This window comes from Ictidomys tridecemlineatus, chromosome 8 (assembly GCF_052094955.1).
Source record: "Ictidomys tridecemlineatus isolate mIctTri1 chromosome 8, mIctTri1.hap1, whole genome shotgun sequence".
Classification (NCBI taxonomy): domain Eukaryota; kingdom Metazoa; phylum Chordata; class Mammalia; order Rodentia; family Sciuridae; genus Ictidomys; species Ictidomys tridecemlineatus.
In genome coordinates, this window is record NC_135484.1 from 112,372,078 (window position 1) to 112,393,434 (window position 21,357).

The 21,357-nt window shown below is 37.7% G+C and overlaps 1 protein-coding gene and 1 non-coding gene across 2 annotated transcripts; one reads left to right on the forward strand and one right to left on the reverse strand.

Annotated features, from left to right (window-relative positions):
- Positions 1 to 1,867: 1,867 nt before the first annotated feature.
- On the forward strand, positions 1,868 to 19,759 carry Glo1 (glyoxalase I). The gene is made up of 6 exons (XM_005318734.5): positions 1,868 to 2,066; positions 9,484 to 9,566; positions 12,280 to 12,420; positions 14,013 to 14,080; positions 14,746 to 14,835; positions 19,454 to 19,759. The coding sequence occupies exons 1-6, from the start codon at positions 1,986 to 1,988 to the stop codon at positions 19,546 to 19,548; spliced, it is 558 nt and encodes a 185-aa protein (XP_005318791.2). The 5' UTR covers positions 1,868 to 1,985; the 3' UTR covers positions 19,549 to 19,759.
- Positions 18,768 to 18,870, reverse strand: LOC120889349 (U6 spliceosomal RNA). The gene has a single exon (XR_005733262.2). It is a non-coding gene; the product is annotated as a U6 spliceosomal RNA (small nuclear RNA).
- Positions 19,760 to 21,357: the final 1,598 nt, after the last annotated feature.

Consider the following 21,357-nt stretch of genomic DNA (forward strand, 5'->3'; position numbering starts at 1 on the left):
CTGACATACTCAAAATATGCCAAACAAATATATTTCAGGGTCTTGTTGTAGGGGACAGATGAGGTAGGGCACCAAAGATAGCAGGAAACAGTTTTATTTGGCTGCAGCCAGGTTCAGAGGGTACAGCTTTTGCTGTAACCAATTAACCCATGAATCTGGAGTTCAGATAGTTTCAAAATTTTATACCCAGCATTGAGGAGAGGGGCTCAGAAGTTCATAGACTGCAGAAGTTCACATAAAAGCAGCTTTTTCTTTCACTGTTCTGGGCAAGTGGTTAGATGCAGGGCAGGCTGAACGAATGTTAGCTGCAGGATAACCTGGGCACTCAAACCCTCCTCTGTCTTGTTCTCAAGGACTGCCCCCCCCCTCCAAAGGCTGAACACTTAACCCCCCTTATGCCAACAAGGCAGCTTGTAAACCCAAAGACCCTATTAGATTTAGGCAGCACAGCAGAAGGACTATAAAAACTTTCTCCTGCTGGACTGGCTCTCTCTCTCTCTCTCTCTCTCTCTGTCTCTCTCTCTCTCTCCTCTTCTTTCTCACTGCTGCAATAAAGATCTCTTGGTCTCTCCAAGAGAGTTGTGGTCACTTTCCTTTCACAAGTTAACCCTTCAAGGACAACACCTGAGGAGGGGACAGCTTCTTCTCCCTTTTCTCTCCTCCCTCTGCCAGCTACTACCATGGAGCCCAACTGGAAACTTCTTGAAATGTAGATAGTTCTGTGAAGCTCCAGCTCAAGGCCAGAGGCCTCGTAAAAATAGAGCAACAGGAAAATAGGAATACATTGAACTCTTCTGTACAGACTCTTTTGCTGGTAGTCTTAAAATCAATTATGGTAAAGATTTCTGGAGAAGCTTAATTAAGATTTTCTTTGGAGGAGGGGGTGCCAATACAGTCCCACATAGTCAAATCATGACTCCTCTATCTCATTTAATTCTCATCAAATCCTTCAAGATATAACAGGAGTCTAATAATACTTAAAATATAAATCTTGCTATTCAACCACTGACAGCTTATTTTAAAACTGACACCCCAATACACACCTTTTCTCCTCCCTTTCCCCCTCCTTAGCCTCTGGGGAAGCTAGACCTTCTTTTCTTCAGCCAAGTTACAGCTTACTGACCACAGGAATGAAGAAATTCTGAGTTGGGAGTTGGCACCAACAAATCTACAAAACTGCTTTCTCACATACTTTATATATAAAGATATGAAAAATTGTGCACTGTATGTGTAATAAGAATTGTAATGCATTCCGCTGTCGTGTATTCAAAAAAATAAAATCAATTAAAAAAAAACTGCTCTCTCAAAGCTACCACTTGGATGTCAAATGACTCCTGGCACAAGTGGAGTTTGGCATTTGTACCCTCTATTTAAAAGCTCATGGTTTTCAGTATCAGGAAGCTCAGGGAGGATCAATAATTATTACAAGCTTCTAGAACTAAAATAGAATGGGACCAAAACTTGAACATGGGTTTTTTCCACTAAACCAGAGTTTCTTACTTATCCTGGTCTGCTTAAATTGAGAAAATAAACTTCTGATCTTTACAATTTAAAAAGGATAACTCCCAATTCTCACTTTACATCAGATCCCTATTTTCTATAAAATTGCCGCCCTGACGAGGAGAGGGTTACCGAACTTTCATAACTAAACAGAAGCAAAATTAGGTCATTTGTAATACAATCGCTGCCTGCCAGCAGCCGATTTTCCCCCAACCCCCGCCTTAAGAGCGGGCCTCCGTCCTGCGCAGTGCACCTTGGGAGTTGTAGTCTCTAGGCACAGAGCCCTGTGGTCGAGGCGCTGACTCACAGAGACCCAATCAGAAGATAGCCCACAGCTCTCCGCGCGGCGATTGGCTGAAGTCTGCGACCACCTCCCAGCGGCGCCGTCGCCCTGTCTCTAGCGGAGGCTGCATTGAGGCTGGGTAAGAGGGTGTTGGTGGCCCTCGGTTCCCGGGTTTCATCGTTGGTGATATTGCAGCGCAGCCATGGCAGAACCGCAGCCCGCGACCGGCCTCACTGACGAGGTCGCCCTCAGTTGCTGTTCCGACCCGGATCCTAGCACCAAGGTGGGCACAGGGCTTCCTCGCGCGTCCGGGGCCGGGGGAGCGGATCCCGGGACTCCCTAAGGCATTCGAACCCCATTCGGCCGGCCTTGCGTGGTCGGGGCGTGTGCTGGGAAGGGAGATAATGGAGTCCAATCCCAGGGACCCTGAGATCGGCTAAGAATGGAGGGGATCCCTTACATCAGGTTGTTTAAAAAACCTGCGACCCTGCTTCATTAACTCGTTTATTTTGGGACGGCATTTAGAAGCCAAGCCAAACAAGGGTCAGGTTCCTTGTACATGAGTGTGACTGTTCCCCAAGTCAGTCGCCATGGCTGATAGAGGAGCAGTTTCAAACTTCTAGTCATAGGTTCAAAGGTGTGTCTGTGCTTGTGGCTGCTATCATTTTCTGTAGTCACTCCCAGCTCCAGCTTCACTCTCGTTTTACAGTTGTGACCCAGTGAGAAAAATGACCTGTTGCAGATTCAGGCTTTCACTTACTTAACATACTATTCTGAGTCAGTGTAACTCACTCAGGTGTGGTGCCTCCTGCATTGCTAAGCTAGACACGTCATCTGCTTGGGAAATTTATTCCTGTGGTTATCAATGTCAGTAAATGTCTATGTATTCATTTAATTGCATCACTTAAAAGTTTCTTGAAGAGTGAATATGGAGGAGCTGGGGTTGTGGCTCAGTGGTAGATCACTTGCCTCGCACATGTGAGGCACTGGGTTTGCTCCTCAGCACCACATAAATAAAGATATTGTGTCCATCTACAACTAAAAAAAAAAAAAATTGAGAGGCTGGGATTGTGTCTCAGTGGTAGAGCGCTCACCTAGCACTAGCGGGACCTGGGTTGGGTCCTCAGCACCACATAAAAATAAAGGCATTGTGTTGTGTCCATCTATACCTAAAAAATAAATATTAAAAAAAAGAAAAGAAAAAAAGTTAGTAAAAGAAGAATGAATATGGGCATTACGCAGATCTCTAAGAGAGGCCCATAGATTGCCAATGACTTGGGTCCCTACTTGTCCTTTGCCTTCAGGGCAGTCATATACCTCTGATTACTAAAGCCTTTAACTAACTTTTGGTCCCCCCGTAGGAAAAAAGTGTTAATCACTGCAAAATTAAGGGGGAAAGAAAAAAAGTGTGTGTGTGTGTGTGTGTGTGTGTGTACCCTCTCATACCCCTCTCACTTATGTATCACTTAATACCTAGTTATTTTGTAATATAGATCGAGTTATTCCCAGATAACTGAGCATTTTATGTGCTGAGTTATTACAAATAAACACACACCAACAAACAGACTTAAGGGATGGTTTAGTACTGGGCTATTTAAAACAAAAAAATATTCCAGTGGCTGCAAGTCTAGCTCAGTGGTAGAGAGCATTTTAAGCATGCATGAGGCCTTGTGTGCAATCCTTGGCATAAATAAATAAATTCTGGGGAGTCTTTATAAATATATTAAATATGCTTCCTTGCATCTTAAGTTACATTCCATATTAGCTAAATTTCTCTTTGATGATTTGGAGTAATCATTTTTTTTCTTTTTGATCAGTAACTTTTGGCCTTTGAAGTACCATGGACATAAAATGGAATACATCATACTAATACTAAAGTACTATAAGAAAAAATGGAATACATAATATTTTTTAGGGCTGGGGATGTGGCTCAAGCGGTAGCGCGCTCGTCTGGCATGCGTGCGACCCAGGTTCGATCCTCAGTACCACATACCAACAAAGATGTTGTGTCCGCCGAGAACTAAAAAATAAATATTAAAAATTCTCTCTCTCTCTCTCTCTCCTCTCTCATTCTCTCTTTAAAAAAATAAAAAACATAATATTTTTTAAATATTTTTTTTTTTAGTCATAGACAGACACAATACCTTTATTTTATTTATTTGTTTTTATGTTGTGCTAAGGATTGAACCCAGTGCCTCACACATGCAAGACAAATGCTCTACCAACTGAGCCACAATCCCAGTCCTGGAATACATAATATTAATACTATTTGTATGTATTAAGTGTATGAAGCCTTGGGTTGGTGGCTTAAGTACATTACTTAATTTAGTCCTCATAACAGCCTTTATAGGAATGCATAATTATCTCCATTTAAAAAATATTTTTTAGTTGTAAACACATCTTTTATTTGTTTATTTATATGAGGTGCTGAGGATTGAACCCAGGGCCTCACACATGCCAGGCAAGTGCTCTACCACTGAGCCACAACTCCAGCCTCTAATTATCTCCATTTTACAGATGAGGAGACTTAGAGAAGTGTTGAGTGGCTTGCCCAGGAAAGAGCCCACATTCCCAACCCCTACCTTATCTGCTTCTGGAATACTGACTCAAGAAATAATTTTGGAATATTCCATGAAGGAGGGGGGGAAAACCCTTAATAAATGCATTTTGGACAGACTAGGAGGATAGGCAAGGTGAGGTCTCCTCCCTTTACCAAACATACACCAACTCTAAAGTAAGATGGACCTGGGTGGGCATTCTAGGGGAAGGGAGCATTTTGGCAAGAATGTGGTAGGATGACAGATGCAATGAAGAGCATGTCCTAAAGAGTTAATTAAATATTTTTGGTTGAAATTCAGGTTATCCAGGCAACAATGGAGAAGGCCAGCATGGTAGATTGGAGATAGAACACGAAGAGAACCTTGAATGTCATGCATAAGAGAGTTTGTGTAGGTAGGGAGAATGATCCAGGACTTTGTAGGGTAGGTTAGAAGGATCCAAGTCTGGATGTGATGAGGTCATTTAAGCTCTTCCAGAAGGTGAGATAAGTGATGCAGGTCTGGTTTGGGAAGCAGAGAGCAGCAAGGGCAGAAAGTCAACTAGTTTACTGAACATTTGCGGCATCTTCATCTTGAGGGCACATCAAAAAATACACAGCTGCACCATATCTTGGTGGTCTTATTTGGCTCAAGAAACCTAATTTCTCTTTGCATTTGGTGATCCCTGATGACCATTTTTTTTATTATTTCCGTCAGAGTGCTTTGATAGAATACATAATGTCTTCAGTGTTGCAATTATGTCTTCAGTTGTACTACCAATGTCAACTTCACATCATTCTGTAGATATATCTCACACGTACATGGCTCCATATATATATCTATATCTATCTATCTATCTATATATATATATATATAATTATTATTATTATTTTTAATGTGTCTTATCTGATTGGTAGGGCATGGTATCCAAGGAAATGTTCACTGTTGGTGACACTTGAATTAAGTTTTGTTAATTAAGGAGGTAACCAGGTAGAGTTGGATGCAGAGTAATGAACAGGAAGAAGAAAGAGGGACAATGGCAGGATAGATGGCTGACTGTTCTAGACTCAGTATGTATAAAAACACAATGACATCAGTGAACTGAGGCAGAGAATGAAGTTTTAGGTAGTGAGAGTTGAAGTATACAAAATACTCACTTGGGAGATGCAAAGAAAAATTGAGGATTCTTAATATGTTTCCTTGATTTCTCACCTATAAAAATTTCTACTTGGCAAATAGTGTGTGTATTATATATTTATATTATACATATATATTTATATCTTATATTTATTCATATACTATTCATTATATTTTTTTTGTTTTCAGGACCTTATGTGTGCTAAGCATATGCTCTGATGCTTATCCACATTCCAACCCAGTGTCATACTAGTATATTCATGTTGGTATATTAGACAAGTATGTAATTAAAATAAATACACATTTATTGGGGGTACACCCATTTTTTAAGTGATAAGGTATGAAATTGTAAATGCTTGAGATAAAAGATAAGGTTAAAGACGTATGCAGTAACCATATATGCTGCTTTTTCCCAAAGTGTTGAAAAACTACTGAAGGATTGATTTATTTGTGGATGGTGGGGTATTGGGTATTGAACACAGGGCTTTACACACTAGGCAAGTACCTGTCACAGAATTAGGTTCCTAGCCTGAAGGATTGTCTTTTTTTAACCCAGAAATGACAGAAATGGGTTTTTCTTGTAGAAGGATCACTCTGAATTGCATTTAAGTAAGCTATAAGAAACAGTTGATTGTCCAGGCAGGAACTTGTAAGTACCTGAGCAAGGTAATGGTCATTAGGGAGACCAGGAGGAGAAAGATTCCAAGAGAGATTAAGCAGACAGGTAAATAGAGTGCTTGGTTTGGGGAAGGAATGTTGAAGGAGGAATCAGTGAGAATTCAAGTGTCTGACTTGGGCTAACAAGGGGTAGTTGAGACGTTGACTCTTGGCAGTATAGGAAGAAGTGTTTGTTTGGGCTGTAATGAATTTGAAGTTCTAACCCAAGTGGAAATAATGAGTAGGTGCAGGATGTGTAAGTTCATAGCTGAAGATAGAGATATGGGCTGGAGAATACAGATTTGGGGAATCAATAGCAATAGTCAGTAGTGGATACTCTGCGTGTTTGTTTTATAATAACAGTAGCAGCAAGACACATAGTAAGCAGAGTAGCTTGCTTTGGACCCAGTGTTATGCTAAGCACTTTCATGCATTATTCCCTTTACATTTCAGCTCAAACATAACAGCTAGAAACTAATGATCCTCATTCTAAAGATGTGGAAGCAGGTTCAAGGAAAGTATTGATTTACTCAAGGTTTCAGTTGTAAAGCCAGCATTTAACCATATTGCCTCTCAAAAATAATTCCTCTCACATTTGTGTATTTTTTTTCCTTTTCTTTGCATGAGAAATGAAAGACTTCATGATACTAAAGAAAAGCCCAATAATATTGGATGCAGCTTAGTGAGAAGTATATTATCTCATAGCTCTGTAGGTTAGAAGTTTGACATGGGTCATACTCGCTTAAACTGAAGGTATCGACAGGGCTGTGTTCCTTATTAGAGGCTCAAAAGAATCTGCTTCCAAACTCAGATTGTTCCCTGGATTCAGTTCCTTTTCAGTTGTAGGGTAAGGTCCTGAGTTCCTTGTGGGCTATCAGTTGTTGGGGGTGGGGATGGAAGAGATCTGTCTTTATTTCCTTATCTGTACCCCTGCATCTCTCAGTCAGCACCTGTAGGTCAGTGCCTCACCTTGGCATCTCTCTGACTTCCCCTGCTGCCCGCCTCTCTTCTGCTGCCTTTTCATATGTCTCTTCTGTCTTTTCATACGTCTTGCCTCTCTCCTCTGTTTTTAAGGTCTCATGTGATTACATGGAACCTATCTAGATAATCTAGGCCAATCTCCCTGTTTTAAAGCCAACTCACTAATAACCTTAATTCCATCTGCAAGCCCTTGACAGTTAATGTTTGAAAGAATAATCAGAGACTTCTTTAGGATTTAGTCTTTGCCTGCAACTCCCTGGCCAAGCACCAAGTCTAGCTGGGGAGGACAGCTTGTCCCTAGGAGGCCTGCCAAATAGACCCTTTGAACTCACCTCTGGTCTGGCCTGAAAAAGCACACAGATTTCTCTAGAGTTGTCCTCCCCCAGCAAACATTGTAAATTAACAGGGAAGCAGCAGTCACTCACACTACTGGGAGGGGGAGATGTTTTTGTACTGTTCTCGGTGCCTTGTTTTAATCTATGCTTAGACAACCATAAATTCTATTTTTGGTCTCTTAATTGCAGCCACAGAATGACTTTGTAGGTGTTTTTTGTGGCTGTGTGAGAAGGGAACTAAGGCCTAGCTAGTGCCCAGATACTGGGAGCCATTTTTCTCTTTCTCAACTGTACACTAACCGTGTGAGGCCTCTAGGAGGCCAGCTCCTGACTGAGAAAAGCTTTGGAAACATGGAACCTCAGAGCCAGCTCACTTGTATGTGATTATACGCTATGAATAAAGAATTTAATTCTTATATTAATTTAAGGTTGGTTTTAATAAGATATAGTAGTTTTCAAGCTAGTTTTGTCTTAAATGAGAATTTTTTTAGTTGTAGATGGACACAATATCTTTATTTTATTTATTTATTTATTTTTATGTGGTGCTGAGGATCTAACCCAGGGCCTCACACGTGTTAGGCAAGCACTCTAACACTGAGCCACAACCTCAACTGTAACACTTGTATTAAAAAAAAAAAAAAATTGTAGTTGTAGGTAGACAGCATGCCTTTATGGTGCTAAGAATCTAACCCAATGTTACACACATGCTAGGCAAGCGTTCTGCCACTAAACTAAAGCCCCAGCCCCTACATTTGTATTTTATGTAATATGAGTTACAGGAGAGAGATGATGGTAACTGCAGAGAGAGTAGTGAGAGTTTTCAGACCCGTTTTGTTACATCCATAGGTACAGCAGAATAAAACTATTGGGGAACACTGACAAGGTTGACACATGGGCTTGGAAGGTACCTATGGTAAAAAGAGACCTGAACTTAAAATCGGGAGGCTGGAACAATTAATTTAATCATTTGGAATCAGCCTCGCATCTATAAAACTGGGACGAGTTTTTACAAAGACAAACCCCTAAGCCAAATGTTACTGTTAATGCTAATAATGATCTTATTTCCATCAGTTTATATGCACTATCATTTTATCAGTCAAGCCTTCTGTTTCCTGATGTGGAAATTATAGTTTCACAAAGGTGTTAGAGACAGTAGCTTTTTACCTTTTAGTTATTTTGGAGTATAGGGTCATGTGACTTTTTGCTAATTTATATAGTTACCTGTAAATGGTTCAGGAAACACATTTCTCATGCATTCACTCAACAAATATTATAGCAATTGTATTCTTTATTTCTAACATCAAATAAAGTCTTGGTTCAGGGGGCTGGGGATGTGGCTCAAGTGGTAGCGTGCTTGCCTGGCATGTGCATGGCGCTGGGTTCGATCCTCAGCACCATATACAAATAAAGATGTTGTGTCCGCCAAAAACTAAAAAAATAAATATTAAAAATTCTCTCTCTCTCTCTCTCTCTCTCTCTCTCTCTCTCTCTCTCTCTCTCTCTCTCTCTTAAAAAAAAAAAGTCTTGGTTCAGGTTGTGGAAAGGCAGCCTAGAATAAGGGTTGTAAGTAGTTTCTTGGGGAGGTGGTCATAGAAAGCTCTGTGGTTCGGGGAAGGGTGGCCTACAGTAGTGTTTGCTTGTGATCACTGTGGGCACCTGGGATTCCATCCCTCTGAGGAACTGTGTGGAGCATGCCTCAGAATTGTCCCACCAAGGAGCAAGAAAGCCACATCTTTGCTATACCCTTGGTTGAGGGTAATCTTGGAGATACAAACTTCTTGGCACTTCAAGGCTGCCACACTGGGACCTGCAACAAGAAAGCACTGCTGGGCGGAGCCACAGGAGCTTGTGGGTGATAGGAATGTTTCCAGGCAGTTTTCCTAGTAGACTGAAGGGACAAAGGTGTTTTCTTCTTTCTTTCTTTCTTCCTTTCTCTCTTTCATTCATTGTATTACAATGGTGGACTGTTTGTATCTTGTTATAAAAAACACAATTAATGTTGGTAATGCATAGTAAAAATTAAAGGTTTTTAGTATATTCTGTTTTTCTTTAGGATTTTCTGTTGCAACAGACCATGCTGCGAATTAAGGATCCTAAGAAGTCATTGGATTTTTATACTAGAGTCCTTGGAATGACGTAAGACCATTTATTGGAACCTTATTGTTTAAATATATAGCTTTGCCAATATAGGTAATGCTCTCAGGCCCATTTAAAAATTGTAGTTTGTTTCAAAAGTAACAAAAGTTCTTTAGGTAAGGAGTCTGTAAGGAGTTTAGATTAACTTCCCTTTCTTTATTCCAGCCTGGCTTAGTGGCAACAAAAGGCACAAATACTTTCATTTTCTCCAAATTCTTTTCTCTTTGAGAGCTGCCTGCTAAATCCTTAATAATATTCAGTCCCTTTTTGATGTTCTGACCACTTTTAGCCTATTGTTAACTTTAGAAAACATATATATGAGGACATTTTACTCAGAAAACGAATGGTTTTACTTAAAATAGGCCCTCTTCCAATTTTATAGACTACATTCTATTTTACTGAACAGGTAAAAGCCACTGCTCTTTTAATCCTTAAAGCATATTTACTTATTTACACCAACCCTCCAGCTTTATTGTAGTATAATTGATAGTTTTATTTTTTTTCCTTGATTTCTTTTTCCCCTAAGTAACATATGAGTTTTTTGTTTATGATACTATAGATACATAAAGAATAAAATTAGGGCTGGGGTTGTAGCTCAGTGGTAGAGCACTTGCCTAGCACATGCGAGGAACTGGGTTCAATCCTTAGCACCATGTAAAAATAAATAAACAAAAAAAAAGGTATTGTGTCCATCTACAACTAAAAAAAAATTTATGAAAAGAATAAAATTAAATGATCTTTAATTTACTGCCTAGATGCTCTCCACCAACATTGAGAGAATAATTTAAGTAATACAGTAGGTTTGTTTAGAAAATCCAACCAGTTTAGAAAAACATAAGATGAAAAATGATAAGTTTCCTTCCCCCCTGTCCTCCCTAAAGATAACTGGTCTTTCAGTTTCTTTGATTTTGTCCGGCATGTGTTTATGGCATATTTAAAGGGCATAATGAACACAGATTTATTGGACACCTGCTATTTGCCAGGCACTTCTCCCATTATTTCCTCTAGTCTTTACAGTAGGTCTTTGAGCAGCTCATATCTCCATTTTTGCAGGTGAAAAAAGCAAAGCTTAAAGATGGAAGTTGCTGTCCCAAATCCCACAGTTGGCACTTGGCAGAGCTGGAAATTGAATCTATGTCCAGTTGACTCCAGTGTTGACCTTATTTTTTTAATGGTTTTTTTTAGTTCTCAATGGACCTTTATTTTATTTGTTTATTAATATGTGGTATTGAGAATAGAACCCAGTGCCTCAGACATGCTAGGCAAATACTATACCACTGAGCCACAACCCCAGCCCCAGCGTAGACCTTATTTTAAAAAGCCCCCAAGTAGGATGCAACTTGACAATGACCTAAAGATATCCTCCTCTGGGGAGAATCAAGTTGCAGCAGGTTCATTTGTTTCAGTTGCCAACTGATTGGCGGGTAAGGCTTGTGCACTTGACTTCAGGAGGTGCAAAGATAGTTTGTCATGATTAGACTGTTTGAGGTGTCTGATACTTTATTATAAGCATATTGGAGTAAATCTTACTTGTGGTAAGTCTGTAATGGATCTGATTGGACCAAGGTATGTACCAAGCAGTGATAATCAAATGAAAGATTTGGAGCAAAACTCTAGCAACTTTCCTTTTGATGTGCTTCAACCATCTGTACTTGTTGATTATGAACCAGGTCATCTTCGAGCATTTAATCCTCAGTAATTGAAAGAAAATGGCATTACATACATTCTCATTCTATTCTGCTCCTTGCAAAATAATCCTACATTCTTTAAACTCACTTTATAAGCTGTAACTTCAGTTATCTTTTTTAAAACCTCAGAATTCACTGTTTCTCTCATATCAAGTGTCTCCTTCCCCACTGACTCTTTCCTTTCATCCTACAAACATGCTTAAGCCTTCTAGAAGGATTGTTGCCCTGCTTTCTTGCCTCATGGAGAGACCATGCTTTCTGCTGTTTTACCTGCTCACAGCCCCTGTCTCTCCCAAGTCCAATGAGATGCAGCTTCTGCTGTACACTGTTGAAACTGCTCTCACAGGACCTTGCTGTATTTCTTGACCTTCTCTTAGTCTTACTTCTGTTTCACCCTTTTGCAGTATTTGCTACTGTTAGCTGCTTTATCTTATTGTTGATGTTCCCATCTTCTGTGATAATAATCTGTCATTTTTCCTTCTCTCATACCACCTGTCCTCAGTTTTATTTCCTAGAAATTCTGGCATAATAAGAACTCACCAAATGTATATATTTAAATATCTATAGTGCATATTTGAAAGAATAGAGTAATGCATTGTATCGTTCACTAAAAAGAAACAAAATTATCTCTTTCCATTTATAAACGAGCACTACAATTCCAATTAAATTTCATTAAAATTGAAGACTGATGAATTATAAAAGTTTTCTTTTATTTTTATATTTCCTTGATATTTACAGAGGGTGATGGTCCTTTCCTTGTTTATTTTGTTTTTGTGGTGCTGGGGATTGAGCCCAGGGTCTTGCACATGTTAGGCAAGCACTCTTCCACTGAGTTCCATCCCCAGCCCCAATTAGGTGTTTTTAAGTAAGATTTTTTTCACTGATTTTTTTCTCTTGCTTTTTCCATTCAGATAGTTTTCCTATATACATAGCTCTTATTTATAGAACTTGAGTATTGGGTTTTGTTGATTTTAGTATGAATAAACCTTTCCTTCATGAATTAGTCTTGTTTTATTTAATTTCAGGCTAATTCAAAAATTAGATTTTCCTACTATGAATTTTTCACTCTATTTCTTGGCTTATGAGGATAAAAATGACTTTCCTAAAGATAAAAATGAAAAAATGGCATGGGTATTCTCCAGAAAAGCTACACTTGAACTGACACAGTGAGTATATTTTTATCTTTCTATGTATTCTAGATTTTCTTAAGTTTTTTTCTTTTGTTACTGTTTTTGTTGTTGTTGTTGTTTTGTTTTTTTGCTTATTTATCAGTTTAATTCAATTTGTTACAACATATTTGAGTGTTTTTATATGGATCTTTCCATCTGGTCTTTGTTTTATGGTATAGATAGGGTAAATGTCTTTCAGAGAATTTAAGACCCTGAAATAGTAAGATATTTGCCAAACTTTAGTTAACTAATGTTTAGAGACTACAACTAAAATCATCCATCATTCAAAATTTTGTTCTTTTGTAGTTTTGCTGCATTTTTGATCCAGAAATGTTATATAATATGTTCCCTTAAAAAATCGTCAAACCATTTTTGTAACAATTAACATTAAAATTTTAAGATAGTTTGCCAGGCCCTGTGGCACATGCCCGTAATTCCCACAATGAAGGAGGCTGAGGCAGGAGGATTGCAGGTTCAAGCACAGCCTCAGCAACCTAGTGAGGCCCTAAGCAACATAGCAAGACCATGTCTCAACATAAAAAATAAAATGGGTTGGGAGGTATTTTTATAATTTCAATACTTAAAAAATGTAGGAAGAAGGGCTGGGGATATAATTCAGTTGGTAGAGTGTTTGCCTTGCATGTACAAGGCCCTGGGTTCAATCCCCAGCACCACACACATACACACATTTAAAAAAAAAAAAAAAAAAAACTAGAAAGAAAGAGGTATTCTCCCCCTTTTTCCTTATTATTTTTTTAACTTTGCTTCTCTGTACTCTTTAACAACTGCCAAAAGAGCATTTGTTTTAAGATGTGTGATTTAATGTGTATCTGATTTAAAACAAAGTTTTTCTATCAGACAGGCCTAGATATGGGTCTTAAGCACTAACACTAATTCTATTGACCCTGAAAAATTCCCTAAAGTAGCAGGCTCTTTTATAAAATGGAACTATTCAAGTCTGGGCCATGGAGCTGTTTTGAGGGTTAAATGAAATATAAAGTGCTGAGGATAATAAATAATAGTTGTTGTTATTTTTGTTTGTTCTTATTCAGATGCCTGATTTTAAAATCTTCTTAATCTAATTAAAATCATAAAATCGTACTTTAATGATTACTCTCTGCAGTTGAAAATGTGATATTTGTAGTAGCAGGGGTTAGGCCAAGTATGTAGAGTAGCATATACACATGGCAAAAGTTTAAAGACAGGGATTTTTTCTCAGAATATCAGTTCTATAACCTGGTGCAGTGGTACACTCATGTAATTCCCTTGGGAAGCTGAGGCAGGAGGATTATAAGTTCAAGACCAACCTCAGCAACTTAGTGAGGCCCTAAAAAACTTAGTAAGACCTGTCTCAAAATTAAAAAAAAAAAAAGGGGGGGGGGCTGGGGATGTGATTAAGCACCCCTGGGTTCAATCCCTCATACAAAAAAAATATATATATATGTATATATATATTTATGTGTGTATATATATGTGTGTGTATATATATATATACACACACATATATATATACACAGATTATATATATATATATATAAAATCTTTTCTATAGAACAGAACTGTAAGTTATATTTTTCCTTCTTTTGTAGCAATTGGGGTACTGAAAATGATGAGACTCAGAGTTACCACAATGGCAATTCAGACCCTCGGGGATTTGGTATGTTTGTCTATTTATATGTAATGTGGATTTGTTGATTTTACATGAGATCCATACTTAAAATTATAGTAAACCTTAAACATCATGGCCTAATTAACAAATAAAATCAATTTATTAGAGGTATGTTTTATTTCCACAAATCTTATTTAGGAATTATATAATTTCACAGTAAATATACTCACAACAGTTTTACTTTTAAGTCTCTATATTCTATTTTCAGTTGACTTTTTAATTAAAAAAAACTATGGTTATTAGAATCTCAATTTCTGTTAGTATGCACTTCTGTCTTGATTTAAAATTTGTCAATTCAAGATGACAGGATTACAGACTTCAGTTGGCTACTGTATAGTTAATGCCAACAACATACCTACCAAGCATGATTCTTCTTTGTATAGATTATTCTTAACAGAACTATATGTGAGGTAATATTGGTTTATTTTAAGTATCATATCATTTATAATTATTCTATTATACTCAACTAGTCAGTCTACATTTGTTCTTTATGAGATTTTGAACCTAGTTGACTCAGTTTGCTTTCAAATGTTATGTTTTTGAAATACACAAGTTTCAGAAGCTACCATGGCACTTGGAGACTCTGGTATAATTATATCTTCCTTCTCTCTGTATTTTTCTTTTTTTGGTGTGTGTGGGGGGTGTCATCTAAGGTCACATTGGAATTGCTGTTCCTGATGTATATGGAGCTTGTAAAAGATTTGAAGAACTGGGAATTAAATTTGTGAAGAAACCTGATGATGGTGAGTCTTACTGATTTCATGCCTTTTTTTAATTAAATAATATTTATAAGCATCCACTGAGGGCACGGTTACAGTAAAATCCTTTTGGGGCTACAGGTAATGGAAGTTGACATCAGCCAACTTAAGGCAAGAAGGAAAATTATTAGAATACTTTGTTATCTTAGGGAAATGGAAGACAGGGTGGCTTCACAAGGGACTAGACACAGGATCTGGAGAGCTACAAAAACCTAGGCTCAGGGATGTGGCTCAAGCGGTAGCTCGCTCGCCTGGCATGTGTGCGGCCCGGGTTCAATCCCCACCACCACGTACAAACAAAGATGTTGTGTCCACTGAAAACTAAGAAAATAAATATTAAAAAAAAAAAAAACCTAGGCTCTTTTTCCCACCCTATAACCCTATCACATTCTCTCTTTGGCCACCACCTTTCACTATCTCAGGGTTTAACTGGGGTCATCCAAAAATAAGTTTAAGCTGGGTGCAGTGGCACACACCTGTAATCCCAGAGGCGCAGGAGGCTGAGACAGGAGGAGAATCGCCAGTTCAAACTCAGGAGGAGAATCGCCAGTTCAAACTCATCCTCAGCAACTTAGTGAAGCCCTAAGCAAGGCAATGAGACCTTGTCTCTAAATAAAAAAAAAAATAGGGCTGGGGATGTGGTTCAGTGGTTAAGTTCCCTTGGGTTCAATCCCCAGAACCGCCCCCCCAAAACAAAAATGAGTTTGTTTTATTTGATCTTAACATAACAATACCAGGTCTCTTTAGTTAATTATTATCTAGTATTTCTTTTTTAGTACTTTACAACCTTTGTATGTACTTATATTTTAGGTATGTCTCTTGAAATAGTATTTATCTGGGTTTTGTTTGATTTGCATGTATTATGATTATTTTACTTGGGATCTATTTCTGCCATCAAAATTTATTATTTTAAGTTAAAATGTTCATTATTTTATTTTAACCTTTTTTTAAAAATTAAAATATTTAACATCCATATCTCTTCCCCTATAAGAAAATAACTTATTCCCCTCAACCCCCATCATGTCACATTACATAGACTGGGATATTATTGATCCATATTTTCTTTTTCTTTGGTTGTGGTATTTTTAAAAATAGCATTAAATACATTAAGGTATTTTGAAAATCTTTTCTGCGTATATCTCTTGTAGCATCTTTTGAATTTCTCTGTCCATATATATTTTTTATATATATATCCCATATATATACTTTAGTTATAGATGGACACAATACCTTTATTTTATTTATTTATTTTTATGTGGTGCTGAGGATCAAACCCATATGTTAGGCAAGCACAGTACTACTGAGCTATAGTCTCAGCCCCTTTTGTCCCTTTTTATGAGTACCTCAACCAAAACTGTTTTCCAAAGATATTTGAGGCAAAACTTTTGAGACTTTGTATGCCCAAGAATCATCTTTTTATATGAATGATAGTTTTGTTCAAAATCCTAGGTTTGTTTTCTTTCAATCTTGAAATACTACTCCATTGCTGGTTTGCATAGTTTTACAGTTCAAAAATATACTGTCAATCTGTTTGGGTTTCTTTATATAGTGTATTCTGTGTTATTCTGGAAGTTTTTATATTACTATGCCTTCTTTCTAGAGATATTTCCTCAAACTGATATACCAGTTAACTAATTATTCCCCAAATGTATCTGTTCTGCCGTTTAACTCAACTATTTTTTTTAAGAGAGAGAGAGAGAGAGGAAAGAGAGAGAATTTTTTTAATATATATTTTCCAGTTTTCGGCAGACACAACATCTTTGTTTGTATGTGGTGCTGAGGATCGAACCTGGGCCTCATGCACAGGCGAGCGCGCTACCGCTTGAGCCACATCCCCAGCCCTCAACTATTGTGTTTTTAATCTATTTTTTTTTTGATTCCTTATTTTTGCTTGGTTCCTTTAATATTTTCTTGTTCTTGTTTCATGTTGGTAATATTATTTCATATTGTCCATCAATTTTACATGTTTTAATAATTTTTGGTCCATATTGTCCTAATATTTCATCGTGTTGGGAGATAAGGTTTAGCTGAGTTGCTGAGGGCCTTACTAAAATGCTGAGACTGGCTTTGAACTTGCAATCTTCCTGTCTCATCCTCCTGTGCTGCTGGGATTGTAGGCATGTGCCACCATGCCCAGCTATAATTTTATATAAAAAATAAATAAATATATACACACACACACACACATATATACACATACATATATTCAATTGTTATGTTCTTTAAATTCTTGTTATTTTGACCTCTAAACTTACAAACACACACACACACACACACACACACCTACAGTAGTTTGCTATTTCAGTCCCTCGTATAGCGTGAATAGAGGAAGACCTGTCCTTAACAACCTGAATGATGTTAAGAAAATGGGCAGGGTAAGCCAGGGCTGAAATTCCTCAGAACCTAGAAATGAGTCAAACTCTTTACATGCCCCACAACAACTCTTTCCAACTTTGTCCCTAAGGGAAAAGTAGGAAACCCTTCTGAGATTGTCATTCCCTACCCCTGGGCATGTGGAAGTGGGTAGGGAGATGAGGTAGTCCCTTTCTCAGGTCCTCATGAGCATAAGTTTTCTGTGCCATCCTTATTTAATCCTAAGGCTGTTAACCAATGGTTTGAGCCCCTAAGTGTAAGGGCAGGTGCCGATGCCCCAGGTGCTGAGGGGAGCAAAAGCAAAACTCCTGCTTATTCTCCCACAATTGTAATGTACTTCCTTCTGGTCTGACCCACAGAGACTAGGTTAAAATAGTCACTCTACCCCGCTTCCACCTGTTCTTCTCATCCATCCCCCCTGAAATCCTCACTTTTCCCCCCAATGTTTTCCATTTGTATCCTTTTGGGTTAGCCTTGGAGAAAGCACCCAGGGAAAGGAGACAAATCGATTTAGTATCTTGGTCCCAAAATAAATTTCTCAGGTTACATTTTTACATGTAAGCAAACAACTCTGACCTGTTAGCCTTTCCATCCCAGTTACGAATTTCTGGGAGAAAGAATCTGATTGTCAGATTTATGTGACTCAAGTCTGTAGATATTTTTGGTTGTGTAGGTAGGACATACTATCTGCTCTCTTAAGCACCTTCCTATTTTCATCTTTAAAATAATGTGGGGCTGGTGCGGGCCTGTAATCCCAACTGTTTAGGAGTCTGAGACAGGAGTATCGTGAGTTCAAAGTCAGCCTCAGGAACTAAGCAAGGCCTTAAGTAACTCAGCAAGATCCTGACTCTAAAATAAAATACAAAAAAAAGTGCTTTGGATGGGTTCAGTGGTAAACACCCCTGGGTTCACTCCTGGGTACATAAAAATAAAAATAAATGGTACTTGCACAATGGTGCATACCTGTAATCCCAGCATCTTGGGAGGCTGAAGCAGGAGGATCACAATTTCAAAGCCAGCCTCAGCAACTTATCAAGGACCTGAGCAACTTAGCAAGACCTTATCTCAAAAAGACAAAAAAAAAAAAAAAACAAGCTGGGGATGTGGCTCAGAAGTTATGCACCTCTTGGTTCAATCCCTGGTACCCCAAAATAATACTAACATTATTATTTGTGACTGCTGAATTGGTGTTATGAAGTGTATCATGAAGATGAGGTAAACACTTGATACCTGACAGATGTTTCAGTCCCATGGTTTATTTTAGGAGAGCTTGTTTTCAGCTGTGTGTGGAAAATAACATTTTAGTTATTATGAAAAACATAAATTTGGGCAACACTGACAAGATAGAATTTCTTCTATGCTATTGGGGATTAAACCCAGGAGTGCTCTACAACTGAGCTACATTAATAGCCCTTTTAATTTTTTATTTTGAGGCAGGGTCTCACTAAGTTGCCCAGGCTAGCTTCAAACTTTTGATCCTCCTGCCTCAGCCTCCTGAGTTGCTGGGATTACAGGTAGTCCAGCACAATTTAGAATTTCTTTTAAAAAATAAATAATAGTTCACAAATTTACATATCCTTCCTGTGCAGGGGCTATGCTAATCTCTATCATTCTAATTTTTAGTATATGTACTGCCAAAGTGAGCACACAATATAGAATTTATTTATTTATTTATTTATTTATTTATTTATTTATTTATTTATTTTGGTGCTGGGGATTGAACCCAGGGCCTTGTACATGTGAGGCAGGCACTCTACCTTCTGAGCTGTATCCTCAGCCCCACATTATAGAATTTTTTAAAAGTATAAAACTACAGGGGCTGGGGCTGTAGCTCGGTGGTAGAATGTTTGCCTTGTAGGTGTGAGGCCCTGGGTTCGATTCTCAGCACCACATAAAAATAAATAAACAAATAAAGATATTGTGTTCATATACAACTTTAAAAAATTAAAACTACAAATATGGTTGTGGTTGTGGTTCAGTGGTAGAGCACTTGCCTAGCATGTATGAGGCACTGGGTTCGATTCTCAGCACCATATATAAATAAATAAATAAAAAGATCCATTGACAACTAAAATTTTTTTCTAAAACCTACAGACAAAATAGTGTATTTTTAAATGTAAATTAAAATTTGAATTAATAAAACTATTTTAAAAAAAATTTTTTTACAAGGCTTTTGTTTGTTTGATGGTTCTTTTGAGTTTTTCCAGTAATGAAAAATTTTAATTTACAGGTAAAATGAAAGGTCTGGCATTTATTCAAGATCCTGATGGTTACTGGATTGAAATTTTGAATCCAAACAAAATAGCAGCAACTATTAGTTCATGAGAATGCTCCTTTTAAGATGTCAGTGAAGATGGCGATAAGGAAGGAAACAATACGACTCAAGATATCAGATACCAGAAGCATCTAGAACTAATGGATCATTGTTCCAGTTCAAATTATTCTTTAGTCTATTTCACTTTCCTTTTTCAGCTGTGTTTTTCCACCTAAGTGATCATTCTAGTTTTAAAGTAGTGCTTTATCTTATGACCTTGAATGTAGTTCTGTAACTTTACTTTTTAGGCAATAATTATAACAATTCCCTTTAGAGGCTGCATTTGCTGCCTTCTGTCTCCTAAATATTACTTTTCTTCAGGTCTGCCTTTGAATCATCATCTTTTGAAAAAGAAACATTTATCATTTTTTTGTGGTGGTTATCTTCTGGGGTTTCAGTTCCTCAGAAATAACTTTTCACAATGGAAAGTAAAGAACACTGAACAAAAATGAATCTTCATGTGTACTTCAAACAGTATAAAGTGTTTATTTTACAAAAGAGAAGGTTCTCTTGAGAGCAATTCAGAATCATGCTGACAGGGATACTGATAGAAAAACTAATTTCTTTTTTTATTTAAAATACTTTTAAGGATCAAGGACTAACCTCATTTATTTGGGATTGGGGAGGAGGGAGGGAATAAGATTTACTAGGTACCCATGCCTCAGACCAAGCTATAATATACTGTACATCACTTAATACTCTAGTATTAAGGCTAGACATGTTGTTTTAGTTAACATTTTTGCTGCTATGACTAAAAGACATGACAACAATTTTAGAGGAGGAAAAGTTTTATTTGGTGCTCATGGTTTCAGAGGTCTCAGTCCATAGATGACCAACTTCATTGCCCTGGGCTCAAGGTGAGATAGAACATCATGACCAAAAGGTGTGGAAGATGAAAGCAGCTCGGGCCGCAATCAGGAAGCAGAGAGAGCTCTGCTCACCAGCAACAAAAGACAAACCCCAAAGGAACATCCCTTCCCTCTTCCAGCCACACCTTACTTGCCTACAGTTACCACCCAGTTAATCCATATCAGTGAATTATTAATACGCTGATTAGGTTAAGGCTCTACAGTCATTTCACCTCTAAACTTTCTTGCATTGTCTCACACATGAGCTTTTGGGGGACACCTCATATCTAAACCATAACACATGCAAAATATAATGAATAGAAGGCAATATGAATAGGCTCAAGTACTCAAGATCTCATTATTATTTTTACTATTTAGATTATGCCTCAAAATTCCTCACCATGCCTCCTGCACTAGTATCTTATTGTAAAACCTTCAGTGAGTTTGCACACTGTGCTCTTAACTCTTGGGCCTGAGTATCACAATGAGGGTGGAAGCTTAGAAGTCTATAAGACAGGCTACCCTACACACAATTACTCCTGCATGGGTGATACCCAACTCACAAGGAGTCTTCCCTACCCTATGGTCTTTATGCTTCTAGTAATCACATTATACTCACTGGTAGCATAACTTAGTTATCAGAAATCAGCTCTGTAGTCTTCCCTCCTATAATTGGTGGTTTGCTAGATTTCAAAAAATCATAGTGATTTTGAAAATGTCTTATGGCCCAGAGAATAAAAACATCCAGTTTGTGGTTTAGATTTTCTGTAGACTGTAGGGAAAGACCTTTGGATAGGCCATGCCAATTATTCTTGCACTGCTAGAAACACTTTATATTTCCTTTTTAGATGAAATGTAATTTATATGAGCAATTTAAACAAATAGCTGAAATAAAATTTTAGATAAGACCATTTAATTTGTAAACTTCTTTCAATCAAGTTCTTTCTTCCAAAAGGCTGTCCTTAGTACTGA

What these genes read in the sequence shown, in the direction of transcription:
- Glo1 (XM_005318734.5), top strand. Translation starts at nt 1,986, where the DNA reads ATGGCAGAACCGCAGCCCGCGACCGGCCTCACTGACGAGGTCGCCCTC. An exon ending in ACTAGAGTCCTTGGAATGAC is followed by an intron (nt 9,567 to 12,279) that starts GTAAGACCATTT and finishes ATTTAATTTCAG; the next exon opens with GCTAATTCAAAAATTAGATT. An exon ending in TGTGAAGAAACCTGATGATG is followed by an intron (nt 14,836 to 19,453) that starts GTGAGTCTTACT and finishes TTTAATTTACAG; the next exon opens with GTAAAATGAAAGGTCTGGCA.